Raw genomic sequence first — 17,814 nt, forward strand, 5'->3', positions numbered from 1 at the left:
CTTGAGACTTCCTTAGATATTGTGCATCAGCTGTTGTTTACAAAAATACATAGACCGCCGCCCATCGTCTTACCAGACGCCGCTGTTCTATCCTGCCGGTACATCGTATAACCAGCCAGCTGTATGTTGATATTGTCGTTGTTCAGCCATGACTCCGTGAAGCATAAGATGTTACTGTTTTTAATGTCCCGTTGTTAGTTTAATCTTCCCAATAACTCGTCCATTGTATTGTCCAAAGATTGCATGTTTGCTAGCAGAATTGAGGGAAGTGGGGGTTTATTCAATCACCTCCGACTTCTCAGCAGGCAGCCCGCTCTCTGGCCTCTCTTTCTCTGCCTCTTCTTCACGCAGATCACAGGGCTCTGATCCTGTTCCCGAGGGAACCTTATATCCTCCGCCTCGGGCTCGTCAGAGTCATGAAAGAAGAAAAGGGATTCTGCTAGTCCGTGGTGAGGAATTGCAGTCCTGATGTCTAGAAGTTATTTTCGGTCATAAGAGACGGTAGCGGCAACATTATGTACAAAAATAGTAAAAAAAGAAGTTAAACAAAACAGATAAACAAACAAAAAAACACAATCTGTTGGGGGAAGGTAAAATGTCTGCCTTCTTCTCCGGCGCCATCTTGCTGTGTTTGCATTCCGATTCTTGCATTCTGATTCTTGAATACATTGTAATGGACGCATGTGATGTGTATTAAAATACCTTTTTTTAAAGGTTATACTATATGATGAGCTAATGCTAAGGTAATTGCTTGTTAGCTAAATGCCTCTTCTCAACATGCATACTGCAAACAGACCCAACTCATCTTGTCACATTTTCTTGTTTTTGGTTAACACAGAAAAACAAACATGGCAGCATGCACAAACTCTAGCCACCATCAAATTACTTTAGACTTTTAGAAAAGGTTTTACTCAATTATTTCGATCACTGATGAGCTCACCCGTGATGTAATACATTGTAAATAGTAATTTCTATTATTTAATTAATTTTATGGATTCTCTCAGCCGAGAGTTAGCTAAATATGACCACTTGTGTTAGCTCACGCTTTCCTCAGTCAGCACTAGGACTAAGGTGGCCAACATTTTCCGATTTGGATGAGAATGCTGTTGTTACTTCTGTGAATGTCTGAACAGCTACATCCCCCCAAAAACTGCTCACATTTAGGAAATACAGTTGTGCAAAATGTTTCTGTGAAAAAATGTGTGGCCAGCTCAAAAACGGACTGTTGTGTCAATCATGAATAGACATTCTAATCGCACCGTTTTGAGCATATCCTGCAGGGACCACTGTAGACCGATCACACCCGTTTACTGGTACGCATCAAAAATATTGATCTTCATCATCCCACTCAGCCACAAACAGTACATGCATCACACGTGAATTTCACAACTATGAGCATTTTCACAAATTAAATTGGCTACAATTGTTTGGTTCCTGGAGCGTTTGTGAGAATACCTGGTACTCTGGTCCTGGATCTTAGACCCACTACTCATGCAGGTCCAAGATTCGTTTCAGCCAAGATTAGTTTGTGTTTCATACATGCTTTATAGCACAGTTCAGGGTACCAAATGCTCCAGGATCCAAATCATAAGGGGATATGTGAAAGCGCCCAATGTAATCTCTTGTGTAGATTCAGATTTGTATTGATTTTGTTTATCATCAAGCAATTACTGGTATCAGATGTGTGAATAATGAATAGATAGCAGTGTGGTGGGATCTTGTAGAGACATAAGACTCAACTATAACACAGACAGACAGACAGACAGACAGACAGACAGACAGACAGACAGACAGACAGACAGACAGACAGACAGACAGACAGACAGACAGACAGACAGACAGACAGACAGACAGACAGACAGACAGACAGACAGACAGACAGACAGACCTTGAAGGTGAGGAAATGGAATTTCTCATAGTCCATGGCAGCAGAGTCCTCCACTAAGATGGTCACGTGGGCCTCATTGAGCACAGTCTGGGGAACCACCCGTAACATCCGCCCAGGACCAACAAGTATGAGGTTGAATTTAGCATTGGACCCCTGCAGCACACAACCCAAGAGACATTAATTAGAGCTAATGCCACGAGCTTTACCAAGCTTACAACATGAGCAATTGGTGTACATTTTGAACATTTTGCAATGTTTTTCAGCGGCAGGGACTGGGAGACTAGTCAGGATCGAGGGAAAGATGAACGGTGCAAAGTACAGAGAGATCCTTGATGAAAACCTGCTCCAGAGCACTCAGGACCTCAGACTGGGGCCAAGGTTCACACCTTCCAACAAGACAACGACCCTAAGCACACAGCCAAGACAACGCAGGAATGGCTTCGAGACAAGTCTCTGAATGTCCTTGAGTGGCCCAGCCATAGCCCGGACTTGAACCCGATCAAACATCTCTGGAGAGACCTGAAAATAGCTGTGCAGCGACACTCCCCATCCAACCAGACAGAGCTTGAGAGGATCTGCAGAGACGAATGGGAGAAACTCCCCAAATACAGGTGTGCCAAGCTTGTAGCGTCATACCCAAGATGATCCAAGGCAGTAATCACTGCCATAGGTGCTTCAACAAAGTACCAAGTAAAGGGTCTGGATACTTATGTAAATGTGATATTTAATTTTTAGTTTTTTATACATTTGCCTAAATTTCTAAAAAACTATTTTTGTTTTGTCATTATGAGTTATTGTGTGTAGACTGATGAGGTGGGAAAAAACAATTTAATCAATTTTAGAATAAGGCTGTCACGTAACAAAATATGGAAAAAATCTAGGGGTCTGAAAACTTTCTGAATGCACTGTGTATATATACTGCTCAAAAAAATAAAGGGAACACTTAAACAACACATCCTAGATCTGAATGAAAGAAATAACTTATTAAATACTTTTTTCTTTACATAGTTGAATGTGCTGACAACAAAATCACACAAAAATAATCAATGGAAATCCAATTTATCAACCCATGGAGGTCTGGATTTGGAGTCACACTCAAAATTAAAGTGGAAAACCACACTACAGGCTGATCCAACTTTGATGTAATGTCCTTAAAACAAGTCAAAATGAGGCTCAGTAGTGTGTGTGGCCTCCACGTGCCTGTATGACCTCCCTACAATGCCTGGGCATGCTCCTGATGAGGTGGCTGGACTCCTGGACAGTCTGTGGTGCAACGTGGCGTTGGTGGATGGAGCGAGACATGATGTCCCAGATGTGCTCATTTGGATTCAGGTCCGGGGAACGGGCGGGCCAGTCCATAGCATCAATGCCTTCCTCTTGCAGGAACTGCTGACACACTTCAGCCACATGAGGTCTAGCATTGTCTTGCATTAGGAGGAACCCAGGGCCAACCGCACCAGCATATGGTCTCACAAGGGGTCTGAGGATCAGTGTGAACCTGCTTTCATCTGTGAAGAGCACAGGGCGCCAGTGGTGAATTTGCCAATCTTGGTGTTCTCAGGCAAATGCCAAACGTCCTGCACTGTGTTGGGCTGTAAGCACAACCCCCACCTGTGGACGTCGGGCCCTCATACCACCCTCATGGAGTCTGTTTCTGACCGTTTGAGCAGACACATGCACATTTGTGGCCTGCTGGAGGTCATTTTGCAGGGCTCTGGCAGTGCTTATCCTGCTCCTCCTTGCATAAAGGCGGAGGTAGCGGTCCTGCTGCTGGGTTGTTGCCCTCCTACGGCCTCCTCTACGTCTCCTGATGTACTGGCCTGTCTCCTGGTAGCGCCTCCATGCTCTGGACACTACGCTGACAGACACAGCAAACCTTCTTGCCACAGCTCGCATTGATGTGCCATCCTAGATGAGCTGCACTACCTGAGCCACTTGTGTGGGTTGTAGACTCCGTCTCATGCTACCACTAGAGTGAAAGCACCGCCAGCATTCAAAAGTGACCAAAACATCAGCCAGGAAGCATAGGAACTGAGAAGTGGTCTGTGGTTACGACCTGCAGAACCACTCCTTTATTGGGGGTGTCTTGCTAATTGCCTATAATTTCCACCTGTTGTCTATTCCATTTGTACAACAGCATGTGAAATGTATTGTCAATCAGTGTTGCTTCCTAAGTGGACAGTTTGATTTCACAGAAGTGTGATTGACTTGGCGTTACATTGTGTTGTTTATGTGTTCCCTTTATTTTTTTGAGCAGTGTATATATATATATACGGAGTCTACAACCCACATTTGCCAGAGAACACCAAGATTGGCAAATTCGCCACTGGCGCCCTGTATTCTTCACAGATGAAGCAGGTTCACACTGAGCACGTGACAGACATGACAGAGTCTGGAGACGCCGTGGAGAACGTTCTGCTGCCTGCAGCATCCTCCAGCATGACCGGTTTGGCGGTGGGTCAGTCATGGTGTGGGGTGGCATTTCTTTCGGGGGCCGCACAGCCCTCAATGTGCTCGCCGGAGGTTGCCTGACTGCCATTAGGTACCGAGATGAGATCCTCAGACCCCTTGTGAAACCATATGCTGGTGCGGTTGGCCCTGGGTTCCTCCTAATGCAAACAATGCTAGACCTCATGTGGCTGGAGTGTGTCAGCAGTTCCTGCAAGAGGAAGGCATTGATGCTATGGACTGGCCCGCCCATTCCCCAGACCTGAATCCAATTGAGTACATCTGGGACATCATGTCTCGCTCCATCCACCAACGCCACGTTGCACCACAGACTGTCCAGGAGTTGGCGGATGCTTTAGTCCAGGTCTGGGAGGAGATCCCTCAGGAGACCATCCGCCACCTCATCAGGAGCATGCCCAAGTGTTGTAGGGAGGTCATACAGGCACGTGGAGGCCACACACACTACTGAGCCTCATTTTGACTTGTTTTAAGGACATTACATCAAAGTTGGATCAGCCTGTAGTGTGGTTTTCCACTTAAATTTTGAGTGTGACTCCAAATCCAGACCTCCATGTGTTGATAAATTGGATTTCCATTGATTATTTTTGTGTGATTTTGTTGTCAGCACATTCAACTATGTAAAGAAAAAAGTTTTTAATAAGATTATTTCATTCATTCAGATCTAGGATGTGTTATTTTAGTGTTCCCTTTATGTTTTGAGCAGTATATATATAATTAGAGCTAATGTATATATATATATATATATATATATATATATATATACACACACGTTTGGGAGATCAATTTCAAGAACAGAAAGAGTGGAAATAAAGCTAAATGTAAAAATTTGTGTACTTCCCATTTAAACTGGTACAACAATTTCACTAACGGTCGGGACAAACACAACATATCACTGGGCGAAAAGGGTCCATATCAGGAGATATCTTTACTTGACATGTTTTCAATATACGTATTCTAGAGAATACAGACCATTTCTAATGCATATTTGGAGTTTTGTCCATAGCCGGTCAAATTCTGAATCCAGGTGTGTCTTTTTGACATATATGACATTGGGATTATTCTGAATATCAAACATGGACAGGAAGTGGTTCCAATAGTTTTTCCATAATTCATTTTTCCCATAGGGAATTTTAGAAAAACTTTAAATAAGGGCTGTGTTTTGTGTAGGTTTACCCTGGAGTGACATTTTGATATGCGTGTAAATCTCTCTTTAAGTCAAAACTATAACTAGGCCATTCAGGAACATTCAATGTTGTCTTTGTAAGCAACGCCAGTGTATATTTGGTCTAGTGTTTAAGGTTATTTTCCTGGTGAAAGGTGAATTTCAGAAACACTTAAGATAAGAGCTGTGTTTCGTGTAAGCTTACCCTGGTGTGATGTTTTGATAACCATTTAAATCTCTTTTGGACAAGGTGAGATATCTCATTTATATAAGTATTCACACCCCTGAGTCAATATAAGATTTTCAACACGATTTAAGTCAAAACTGGAACTAAGGAACATTAAATGTCATCTTGGTAAACCACTCCAGTGTATAGTTGGCCTAGTGTTTTAGGATATTGTCCTGGTGAAAGTGAATTAGTCTCCCAGTGTCTGTTGGAAAGCAGACTGAACCAGGTTTTCCTTTAGGATTTTGCCAGTGGTTACTTTTATTCAGTTTATCCTACTGTGGTCAGTAGTTGTGTGGTTGTGGGCAGTAGTTGTTGTCAGGAGATGTGGTCAGTAGTTTTGGTGGTCAGTAATTATGGTCAGTCATTTTGTTTTTGTTTTCAATAGTTGTTGTCAGTAGTTTGGCTAATAGTTGTCAGAAGTTGTTCTCAGTAGTTATGGTCAGTAGCTGTGTTTTTGTGGTCAGTTGTTGTGGTCATTAGTTATGGTCAGTCGTTGTGTTCAGTATTTGTCTGGTCAGGAATTGTGTGGTTGTGGTCAGAAGTTGTGGTTGTAGTCAGTAGTTGTAGTCAGTAGTTGTGTTTAGTAGTTGTGTTTAGTAGTTGTGGTCAGGAGTTGTGGTCAGTAGTCAAGGATGGGGAGTAATGGATTACATGTAACATGGAAGGGATTACAAAAAACGGTAACTAAGGGATTACAAAAAACAAAAAACGGTAACATGGAAGGGATTACAAAAAACAGTAACTGTAATCAGTTACGTTACCTGCAAAAATATGGTAATCAGATTACAGATACTTTAAAAAAAACTAGGATTACTTTTAAATTCAGTAGTATGTTTGTGAAAAAAATCTGACATTCAAGTCAGCATTGAAAAAAGGTGGAGTTTAAGTTTGTTCCACTTGAGCGAGTCTGACCACAAGTCAGAGGCCACTATGATAACACACCAAATGTGTTTGATGGATTGCGGGAAAAGAGCAGGAATAAGCTTTTGTAGGCTACAATCGAAGCTGTGTTTTTCAATGGTGTGACTGCTGTCAGCATCAAAAGATTATCCAACTTGAATAAATGCTTGGTAAGGGTGACAGCAGTGGTGTAGTCTGCGGCGAGACGGATATCACTTATTATTGATATCTACATAGCGCGTTGATGTGAATCACACTGATGCTCTCTCATTTAGCTATTTGTACCTTACGGATTGTGGTTGTTGTGGATGGCTGTTCACAAATATAAATGTGTATTTGAACCCAATAATGGTTGAATTCAAGAAGTTTAGCCTCTCTTGGGTAGGGGGCAGTATTTTGAATTTTGGATGAATGAGGTGCCCAATGTAAACTGCCTGTTACTCAGGCCCAGAAGCTAGGATATGCATATGCATGGTACTATTGGATAGAAAACACTCTAAAGTTTCCAAAACTGTTAAAATAATGTCTGTGAGTATAACATATGGCAGGCAAAAACCTGAGGAAAATCCATCCAGGCAGTGGGATATTTTTGGTGTGGGTACTTTTCCATTGCCTGCCTATACAGTATGTCATGGGTTAGGACCTAGATTGCAGTTCCTATGGCTTCCACTAGATGTCAGCAGTCTTTAGACATTGTTTCAGGCTTTTATTCTGAAAAATGAAGAAGAATGACAACATTTTCTGAGTGGTCAGTTAAATGAACCAGAGCTTTTTGCGCGAACGACCGGGAGCATGCCCCCCGTTCTTTTTCCTTTGTATTGAATATGCTATTGTCCAGTTGAAATATTATTGATTATAAAGACTTAGACAACCTGAGGAAAACATCGTTTGACATGTTTCGACGAACTTTACCGGTAATATTTGGATGTATTCATCTGCATGTTGTGACCGCCATTGAGCCAGTGGATTACTGAACTAAACGCGCCAACAAAACAGAGTTTTGGGGAAATAAAGAGGGACTTTATCGAACAAAACAAACATTTATTGTGTAACCGGGACTCTTGTGACAACAACCAGATGAAGCTCATCAAAGATAAGTGATTAATTTTATCGCTATTTCTGACTTTCTTGACTCCTCTACTTGGCTTGAAAATGTTTGTATGCTTTTGTAAGCGGGGCGCTGTCCTCAGATAATTGCATGGTATGCTTTCGCTGTAAAGTCTTTTTGAAATCTGACACAGTGGCTGGATTAACAAGAAGTTAATCTTTAAGCCGATGTGTAACACTGGCATTTTTATGAATCTTTATTTTGACTATTTCTGTATTTTGAATTTGGCGCTCTGCAATTTCACTGGATGTAAATAGGCCATAGTGGCAAAATAATTACAATATAGCAATTAAACACTGGAGTGATAGATGTGCAGAATATGAGTTTGCAAGTCGAGATACTGGGGTGCAAAGGAGCAAAATAAATGAAATGACTCTGTCTGAGAAGTAGTTGGTGAACCAGGCGAGGCAGTCATTTGAGAAACCAAGGCTGTTGAGTCTGCTGATAAGAATGTGGTGATTGACAGAGTAGAAAGCCTTGGCCAGGTCGATGAAAACAGCTGCACAGTATTGTCTCTTATCGATGGTGGTTATGATATCATTTTGGACCTTGAGCGTGGCTGAGGTGCACCCATGACGAGCTCAGAAACCAGATTGCATAGCGGAGAAGATACGGTGGGATTCGAAACGGTCAATGACCTGTTTGTTAACTTGGCTTTCGAAGACCTTAGAAAAGCAGGGTAGGAAAGACATACGTAGGTCTGTAGCAGTTTGGGTCTAGAGTGTCTCCCCCTTTGAAGAGGTGGTTGACCACGGCAGCTTTCCAATCTTTGGGGATCTCAGACGATACAAAAGAGAGGTTGAACATTCTAGTAATAGGGGTTACAACAATTTTGGCGGATAATTTTAGAATGAGAGGGTCCAGATTGTCTAGTCCGGCTGATTTGTAGGGGTCCAGATTTTGCAGCTTCTTCAGAACATCAGCTATCTGAATTTGGGTGAAGGAGAAATGGGGGAGGCTTGGGCAATTTGCTGTGGGGGTTGCAGGGCTGTTGACCGGGGTAGGGGTAGCCAGGTGGAAAGCATTGCCAGCCGTAGAAAAATGCTTATTGAAATTCTGAATTATCGTGGATTTATCGGTGGTGACAGTGTTTCCTAGCCTCAGTGCAGTGGGCAGCTGGCAGGAGGTGATCTTATTCTCCATGGACTTTACAGTGTCACAGAACTTTTTGGAGTTTGTGCTACAGGATGCAAATTTCTCTTTGAAAAAGCTAGCCTTTGCTTTCCTAACTGACTGTGTATATTGGTTCCTAACTTCCCTGAAAAGCTGAATATCGCGGGGGCTGTTCGATGCTAATGCAGTACGCCACAGCATGTTTTTGTGCTGGTCAAGGGCAGTCAGGTCTGGAGTGAACCAAGGGCTATATCTGTTCCTGGTTCTACATTTTTTGAATGGGGCATGCTTATTTAAGATGGTGAGGAAAGCACTTTTAAAGAATAACCAGGCATCCTCTACAGACGGAATGAGGTCAATATCCTTCCAGGATACCCGGGCCAGGTCGATTAGAAAGGCCTGCACACTGAAGTGTTTTAGGGAGCATTTGACAGTGATGAGGGGTGGTCGTTTGACCGCAGAACCATTATGGACGCAAGCAATGAGGCAGTGATTGCTGAGATCCTGGTTGAAGATAGCAGAGGTGTATTTGGAGTGCAGGTTGGTAAGGATGAGATCTATGAGGGTGCCCATGTTTACGGATTTAGGGTTGTACCTGGTAGGTTCATTGATAATTTGTGTGAGATTGAGGGCATCAAGCTTAGATTGAAGGATGGCCGGGGTGTTAATCATGTCCCTGTTTAGGTCACCCACAGCACGAGCTCTGAAGATAGATGGGGGGCAATCAATTCACATATGCTGTCCAGGGCACAGCTGGGAGCAGAAGGTGGTCTAGGAGGTCACCGCATGTGTGGGAGGTGGAATTAGAGGGTTAGCAAAGGCTTAATGATTAGGGCTAGAGGCTCTACAGTGAAATAAGGCAATAATCACTAACCAAAACAGCAATGGACAAGGTATATTGACATTAGGGAAAGGCATGCGTAGCCGAGTGATAATAGGGGTCCAGTGAGTAGCTCGGCGGGCTGGAGACACGGCGATTCAGATAGCTAGCAGGCCGGAGCTTGAGCCAATACAGTGAGGGAAAAAAGTATTTGATCCCCTGCTGATTTTGTATGTTTGCCCACTGACAAAGAAATGATCAGTCTAGAATTTTAATGGTAGGTTTATTTGAACAGTGAGAGGCAGAATAACAACAACAAAAATTCCAGAAAAACACATGTCAAAAATGTTATAAAATGATTTGCATTTTAATGAGGGTAATAAGTATTTGACCCCTCTGCAAAACATGACTTAGTACTTGGTGGCAAAACCCTTGTTGGCAATCAGAGGTCAGACGTTTCTTGTAGTTGGCCACCAGGTTTGCACACATCTCAGGAGGGATTTTGTCCCACTCCTCTTTGCAGATCTTCTCCAAGTCATTAAGGTTTAGAGGCTGACGTTTGGCAACTCGAACGTTCAGCTCCCTCCACAGATTTTCTATGGGATTAAGGTCTGGAGACAGGCTAGGTCACTCCAGGACCTTAATATGCTTCTTCTTGAGCCACTCCTTTGTTGCCTTGGCCGTGTGTTTTGGGTCATTGTCATGCTGGAATACCCATCCATGACCCATGTTCATTGCCCTGGTTGAGGGAAGGAGCCCAAGATGTGACGGTACATGGCCCCGTCCATCGTCCCTTTGATGCGGTGAAGTTGTCCTGTCCCCTTAGCAGAAAAACACCCCCAAAGCATAATGTTTCCACCTCCATGTTTGACGTGGGAATGGTGTTCTTGGGGTCATAGGCAGCATTCCTCCTCCTCCAAACACGGCGAGTTGAGTTGATGCCAAAGAGCTCCATTTTGGTCTCATCTGACCACAACACTTTCACCCAGTTGTCCTCTGAATCATTAAGATGTTCATTGACAAACTTCAGACGGGCATGTATATGTGCTTTCTTGAGCAGGGGGACCTTGCGGGTGCTGCAGGATTTCAGTCCTTCACGGCGTAGTGTGTTACCAATTGTTTTCTTGGTGACTATGGTCCCAGCTGCCTTGAGATCATTGACAAGATCCTCCCGTGTAGTTCTGGGCTGATTCCTCACCGTTCTCATGATCAATGCAACTCCACGAGGTGAGATCTTGCATGGAGCCCCAGGCCGAGGGAGATGGACAGTTCTTTTGTGTTTCTTGCATTTGCGAATAATCGCACCAACTGTTGTCACCTTCTCACCAAGCTGTGTGGCGATGGTCTTGTAGCCCATTCCAGCCTTGTGTAGGTCTACAATCTTGTCCCTGACATCCTTGGAGAGCTCTTTGGTCTTGGCCATGGTGAAGAGTTTGGAATCTGATTGATTGCTTCTGTGGACAGGTGTCTTTTATACAGGTAACAAGCTGAGATTAGGAGCACTCACTTTAAGAGTGTGCTCCTAATCTCAGCTCGTTACATGTATAAAAGAGCCAGAAATCTTTCTGATTGAGAGGGGGTCAAATACTTATTTCCCTCATTAAAATGCAAATCACTTTATAACATTTTTTACATGCGTTTTTCTAGATTTTTTGGTTGTTATTCTGTCTCTCACTATTCAAATAAACCTACCATTAAAATTATAGACTGATAATTTCTTTGTCAGTGGGCAAACGTACAAAATCAGCAGGGGATCAAATACTTTTTTCCCTCACTGTAAGTTGTGTTGTGACAAGGTAGGGGCGGTATATAGAAGATAGCCATATTTGGTAAAAGACCAAGTCCATATAATGGCAAGAATAGCTCAAATAAACAAAGAGAAACGACAGTCCATCATTGCTTTAACTTTTTCGGGGTAAGGGTCAGTATTCAGAAGTTTGGATGAATGAGGTGGACAAAGTAAACTGACTGTTACTCAGGCCTAGAAGCTAGGATATTCATATAATTGCATTTACATTTTAACATTTCAGTCATTTAGCAGACGCTCTTATCCAGAGCGACTTACATACATGAAGGGACCTCTCGTGCGCCAGCTGTGTGGTTAGTGAGAAAGTGCATGTTGCAAATGTACGCTCCCTTACTAGACGTCCGACTACATCCGAAAAATCCGCGGACGGCGTCGGGCCGCTCACGGGGGCCGGATCTTCCAGGAAGTCATCGAACGGAGTCTCTCGGACCTTCCGTTTCCGTTTAATAAAATTTTCAAAATTTGGTCATTTTTTTGCAGTCCCGGATTATTCCACGAGAGGGCGAACGGAATCATATTGCAAATGTAACATATATCACCAATCACGACGCGGCTTTTTCTCCTAAACGGAAAATAATTTGAAGATGAAACTCGGTCTGCGTGGGTTTGGCATTATGGGCAGTTGGCCCCGAACAGGATGGAGTCGAGGCCTCGACGCTTTTCGAGTTAAGGCTATTTTTCTGGGATTAAAAGTCAAACAGGAAAATAGAGTGCTGATTTGACCGCTTCACATCAAACTACATGAGCCTACGGTGTCAGGAAAAAAGGAACCATGCATTTACCTATGTTCATTTCAGAGAAATTGTACAATGACACATTGGTGATATTCAACAATAGGAGGTTTTTTCCCCCAAAAAGTTACATATCCAGTTGCAGCGTGTTCAGATGAGTCCGTTAAGGCGGGTTTCGGAGCTCTGCGACATTTCTGTGATTTTCTGTGATTTTCTGAAACAACACACACTTGTTCAACCCTCTGTAAATAAGTCAGTTCTTAACATAAAGACCTAAAACTCAATATTCTATAAGAGCCTAACGTTCAGATTCCTGTGTCAACCAGAAGTGCCTTAAAATGGTGTCATAGGGGCTGTTTTGAAGGGTTAAAAAGGTCAGATCTTTCCACAACTTCATATGTGTGACTAGGCAACCCTCATGAACTGTAATTCAGTCATATATCCCATCAGATGTCAAAGAAAAGCTCTCTCTCACACACACACAGCAAGGACGGAGTGACACAGTGTGGTGCTTAAAGACACAAAGAGCCTGCAATGGCATTACCATTATCTCTAGGCTGAGACGAGTTCAACAAGATGCCCCGCTTGACCATAGGTCGTTCAGTCTGAGCGCAGCGACCGTGAGAAAATTAGGCCCAAAATGATGCCTGCACCAATATGTCAAGTGCTTTTGGGTGACAGTGAGAGAACCGTTAGGGTTAGAAGCACAGTTCAACCTCAGGAGCGTTCCTGAGGTCCTCCTGATCTGTGCAAGCCTAACCTTAACCCTGTGGCATTAACCCTTCACAGTAAAAAGAAGGTGTTTAGATCAAAAAGTGTGCAATGACTTCTCTCCCCATAGGAATACATTGACAATTCTCCTAAATTCAACCTGAAGTCTATGTGGGTTATGAATGCCTTATAAACCTGTCTTCTATAACAATCCATCAGGCTACTGTGAGGTCTACCTGTGTTGATTCTAAGGTTCCTGGAGCAACTGGAAGTTGTTAAAATCACCCTAGAGCTATTGTCATATAAGCAACCTGCAGATAGTGAAAATCACGCAACTCAACCATCTGTCATTCAGTCAATTCTTAAGGTAGAGACTTCATATTCAGGATTCTGTTTATGTCTACCCAAAAGACAACGTGTGTGGAGCAAGAGCTTCCTGTGACAACCTGAAGTTGTTAAAAACAGCCTAGAGCTATTGTCATATGGCCATCTGGACATAGTGAAAATCACGCAACTCAACCATCTGTCATTCAGTCAATTTTTAAGGTAGAGAGTTCATATTCAGGATTCTGTTTATGTCTACCCCAAAGACAACGTGTGTGGAGCAAGAGCTTCCTGTGACAACCGGAAGTTGTTAAAAACAGCCTAGAGCAATTGTCATATAAAACGCACATAGTGAAAATCACGCAACTCAACCATCTGTCATTCAGTCAATTCTTAAGGTAGAGACTTCATATTCAGGATTCTGTTTATGTCTACCCCAAAGAGAACGTGTGTTGAGTAAGAGATTCCTGTGACAACCGGAAGTGGTTAAAAACAGCCAAGAGCTATTGTCATTTAACCTTCACATAGTGAAAATCACGCAACTCAACCATCTGTCATTCAGTCAATTCTGAAGGTAGAGACTTCATATTCAGGATTCTGTATATGCCTACCCCAAAGACAACGTGTGTCTATTCTTTTTGCAAAAAAAACTAAAACACACACACACAATTTGGCCATAGATACATAGTGTGGGGCTTAGAGGCTTATACCGCCTTCAATAGTTATTTTCGTTCAAACGATTCAAGAACCGTCAGACCTAGAGCTCCGAAATTTTAGAAACCTGTTCTAGAGCTCAAGTCGATAGTGCACGGTGATTTATGTGGCTCTAGAAGGTTCTCAGACCGAGAAACCGCCTCGTGCATTTGCAATATTTTCAATTCATTTTGAATATCACGGACATGGCGACATGTAGAAATGTCCCAGAGTCGCAAGACTAGGTGCATTGAAACCGCCTCGGCCCATAGAGACGGACCCCAATGTCTCTGTCCGATAGCTCATTCAGGGACCCCATAGTAACGCCCTGAAAAAGTGGATTTTCAGCACCAATTAAGGCCATTGCTCGGGCACCGAATGACCTATCGAGCCGAAACTTGGGATTCGGGGTCGCCTCACATAGGCCTACACATATTGTCAGAGCTGGACCCGCAGCTATAACGTAACTATGTGTTTTATGTTTTTTTATGGTTACAATTGAAAGCACTGTGAATTATGGGCCTTCTCTGACATATGTGATAGTTGGCTTCTATACGAGTTGGAAAAAGTGGATTTGGTGTCAGATGGTATCAGTTTGGTGTCAGAATGATATCTAATTGACTGATGGACGCTGACTGCTGGGTGATGAGCAATGGAGAGGAACCACAGTCACTGCCCGGCCATCCCGAGTTCATCGGGCCAGTCAATTATGCATTTCTGCAGTATTTTTGAGCATGCATAAATTTGTGATGCTAAATGCCCATTGAATCATATTGCAAATGTAATGCGCAATATTGCAAATGTAACGTGCATTTGCAATATGATTCAACAGCAAAAAATATCACCAAAGTTTACATGATGAAATCAACACAACGAGTGATGGAGAGGAACCACAGTCACTGCACGGCCATCCCGAGATCATCGGGCCAGTCAATTATGCATTCTGAGCATGTCAAATTCGTTAAAAATGTTTAAAGCAACAGAGTCCCACTTCTCCCTCATCATACATGACAAGTAGTCTGTCTACGTTGATTCATGGCTTAACATAGGGCTATATATCATTTGGGCAGTATAAATGCCATTTGGACTATGGTTCACTGACTTTTGGGTTTGGAAACCGACTTCCTATGATCGTACATGGCAAACGGACAAACATCCTGATTTGGCACATTCAATACTTTCATACACGTATAATTGACAAAAAAAGAATTGGACATTTCATTTGCACATTTCTAATGGCATTTGGCAAAAAAAAGAAAAAAAGATGTCACTTTTGACTTCCTATGAAATCATATTCCAAATGCACAAATCATATGCCTTATGCACAAGCAAATATGTCACTTTTGACTTCCTATGAAATCATATTGCAAATGCACAAAACATATGCCTTATGCACAAGCAAAAACAACCCAAAAAATTATGTCAATAAAATATGTCAAATGTATGTCCATACAGCTCTTATACATGTGTAATTGACATAAAAATTTCAAAAATTTCTAAAAAACGGTCCAGAAACCACTCTTTAAGGGGTTGAAAAGTTTTCAAAAAATATGTCATTTTTTCAAAATTTGACTCTTGGGTCTTGAATTGTGTTACATTTGCAATATGAAAATTCACAGCGGAGAGCTCTAGCCATCTATTGAAAATTTGCTGTGATTTGGCACATTCAATACTTTCATAATTGACAAAAAAAGCATTGGACATGTCATTTTGCAAAAAAAATGACAAAAAAAATGTCACTTTTTTCCTATGAAATCATATTCCAAATGCACAAAACATATGCCTTGTGCACAAGCAAAAGCAACCCAAAAAACGACGTCAATAAAAAACGTCATTAGCATGTTCATACAGCTCTTATACATGTGTAATTGACATAACAATCGAAAAAAATTCGAAAAACGGTCCAGAAACCACTTTTTAAGGGTTTGGAATGTTTTCAACAAAAAAAATCATATTATCAAAATCTGACCTTTGGGTGTAGACTTGGGTATCATTTGCTGTATGAAAAACCACGGTGGAGCGCGCTCGCCATCTAAAGGAAATTTGGGGTGTTACAATTGGCAATTGCCATCGGAAAATTGCCATATGATTGGCCCGGAGATGGACCGCTTTCGGTGGTATTTACAATCGTGTGTATGATTCGTGCTATGCCAATATGTTACCATGATATTTTGTCCAAATTAGGGGGGTTTTCCCTTACAGTAGTGAATGCATACATTTCATGCCTTTTTTTTTTTTTTTTTTTTTGTACTGGCCCCCCGTGGGAATCGAACCCACAACCCTGGCGTTGCACACACCATGCTGGCGTTGCAAACACCATGCTCTACCAACTGAGCCACAGGGAAGACGGGTCCCGGCTATTGGATAGTATTGGATAGAAAACACTCTAAAGTTATTGAAACTGTTAAAATAATGTCTGTGAGTATAACAGAACTGATATAGCAGGCAAAAACCCGAGGAGAATCCAAACGGAAAAATAATTTTTGGAGGTGACACCATTTTTAAAATGCCTGTCTATTCGGAAATCAATGGAATACCTCCCAGATTGCAGTTCCTAGGGCGTCCAGTAGATGTCAACAGTCTTTAGAAAGAGTTTCAGGCTTGTTTTTGTAGTTTATCTAAGTGGCTCCCATTTTGGCTGTAGTGTTGTGGCGCGTGGATGAGGGCGCACACTTCGTTATTTGTCTCCGGTAATGAGCATACTATTCTCAGTCTTAAATTTCATTGTTTATTTACATATTAGGGTACCTGAGGATTGATTAGAAACGTTGCATAACTTGTTTGGACGAAGTTTATTGGTAACCTTTGGGATTCATTTGTATGCATTTTGAACGAGGGAAACCGGTGGACTACTGAGTCAAGCGCGCCAACTAAACTGACTTTTCTGGGATATAAAGAAGGACTTTATCAAACAAAACAACCATTTGTGATGTAGCTGGGACCCTTTGGATTGCAAACAGAGGAAGATCTTCAAAGGTAACTGATTTATCTTATCGCTATTTCTGACTTTCGTGACGCCTCTGCTTGCTTGGAAAATGTTTTTAATGCTTTTGTATGCGGGGCGCTGTCCTCAGATAATCGCATGGTATTCTTTCGCCGTAAAGCCTTTTTGAAATCTGACAAAGCGGCTGGATTAACAAGAAGTTAAGCTTTTAACTGATGTATAATACTTGTATTTTCATGAATGTTTAATATTACAAATTTTGTATTTTGAATTTCGCTCTCTGCAATTTCACCGGATGTTGGCCAGATGGAACGCTAGCGTCACACATACCCCAAAGAGGTGGGACATGAAAATCCGTCAATGCAGAAAATGTTAAGAACTTTAAAAGTTTCTTCAAGTGCAGTCGCAAAAACCATCAAGAACTATGATGAAACTGGCTCTCATGAGGAACACCACAGGAAAGGAAGACCCAGAGTTACCTCTGCTGCAGAGGATAAGTTAATTACAGTTACCAGCCTCAGAAATTGCAGCCCAAATATATGCTTCACAGAGTTCAAGGAACAGACACATCTCAACATCAACTGTTCAGAGGAGACTGCGTGAATCAGGCCTTCATGATTGATATTCTGCAAAGAAACCACTTCTAATGGACACCAATAATAACAAGACACTTGCTTGGGCCAAGAATCATGAGCAATCGACATTAGACTGGTGGAAATCTGTCCTTTGGTCTGATGAGTCCAAAATTGAGATTTTTGGTTCCATCCACCGTGTCTTTGTGAGACGCAGAGTAGGTGATTGGATGATCTCCTCATGTGTGATTACTACCAAGAAGCATGGAGGAGGAGGTGGGATGGTGTGGGGGTGCTTTGCTGGTGACACTGTGTTTTATTTAGTATTCAATTCACACTTCAC

At 42.3% G+C, this 17,814-nt stretch overlaps 1 protein-coding gene across 1 annotated transcript in view; it reads right to left on the reverse strand.

Moving 5' to 3' along the window:
- The window catches only part of LOC106578368 (cadherin-related family member 1a), a 169,281-nt gene that overhangs the window by 65,854 nt on the left and 85,613 nt on the right, over nucleotides 1-17,814 (reverse strand). Inside the window, exon 12 of the mRNA XM_082965589.1 lies at nucleotides 1,889-2,041. Within this exon, the coding sequence (XP_082821715.1) occupies nucleotides 1,889-2,041 (153 nt within the window). The remainder of the gene's footprint in view (nucleotides 1-1,888; nucleotides 2,042-17,814) is intronic.

The sequence above is a fragment of the Salmo salar genome, chromosome 19 (assembly GCF_965601325.2).
Source record: "Salmo salar chromosome 19, fSalSal1, whole genome shotgun sequence".
Classification (NCBI taxonomy): Eukaryota; Metazoa; Chordata; class Actinopteri; order Salmoniformes; family Salmonidae; genus Salmo; species Salmo salar.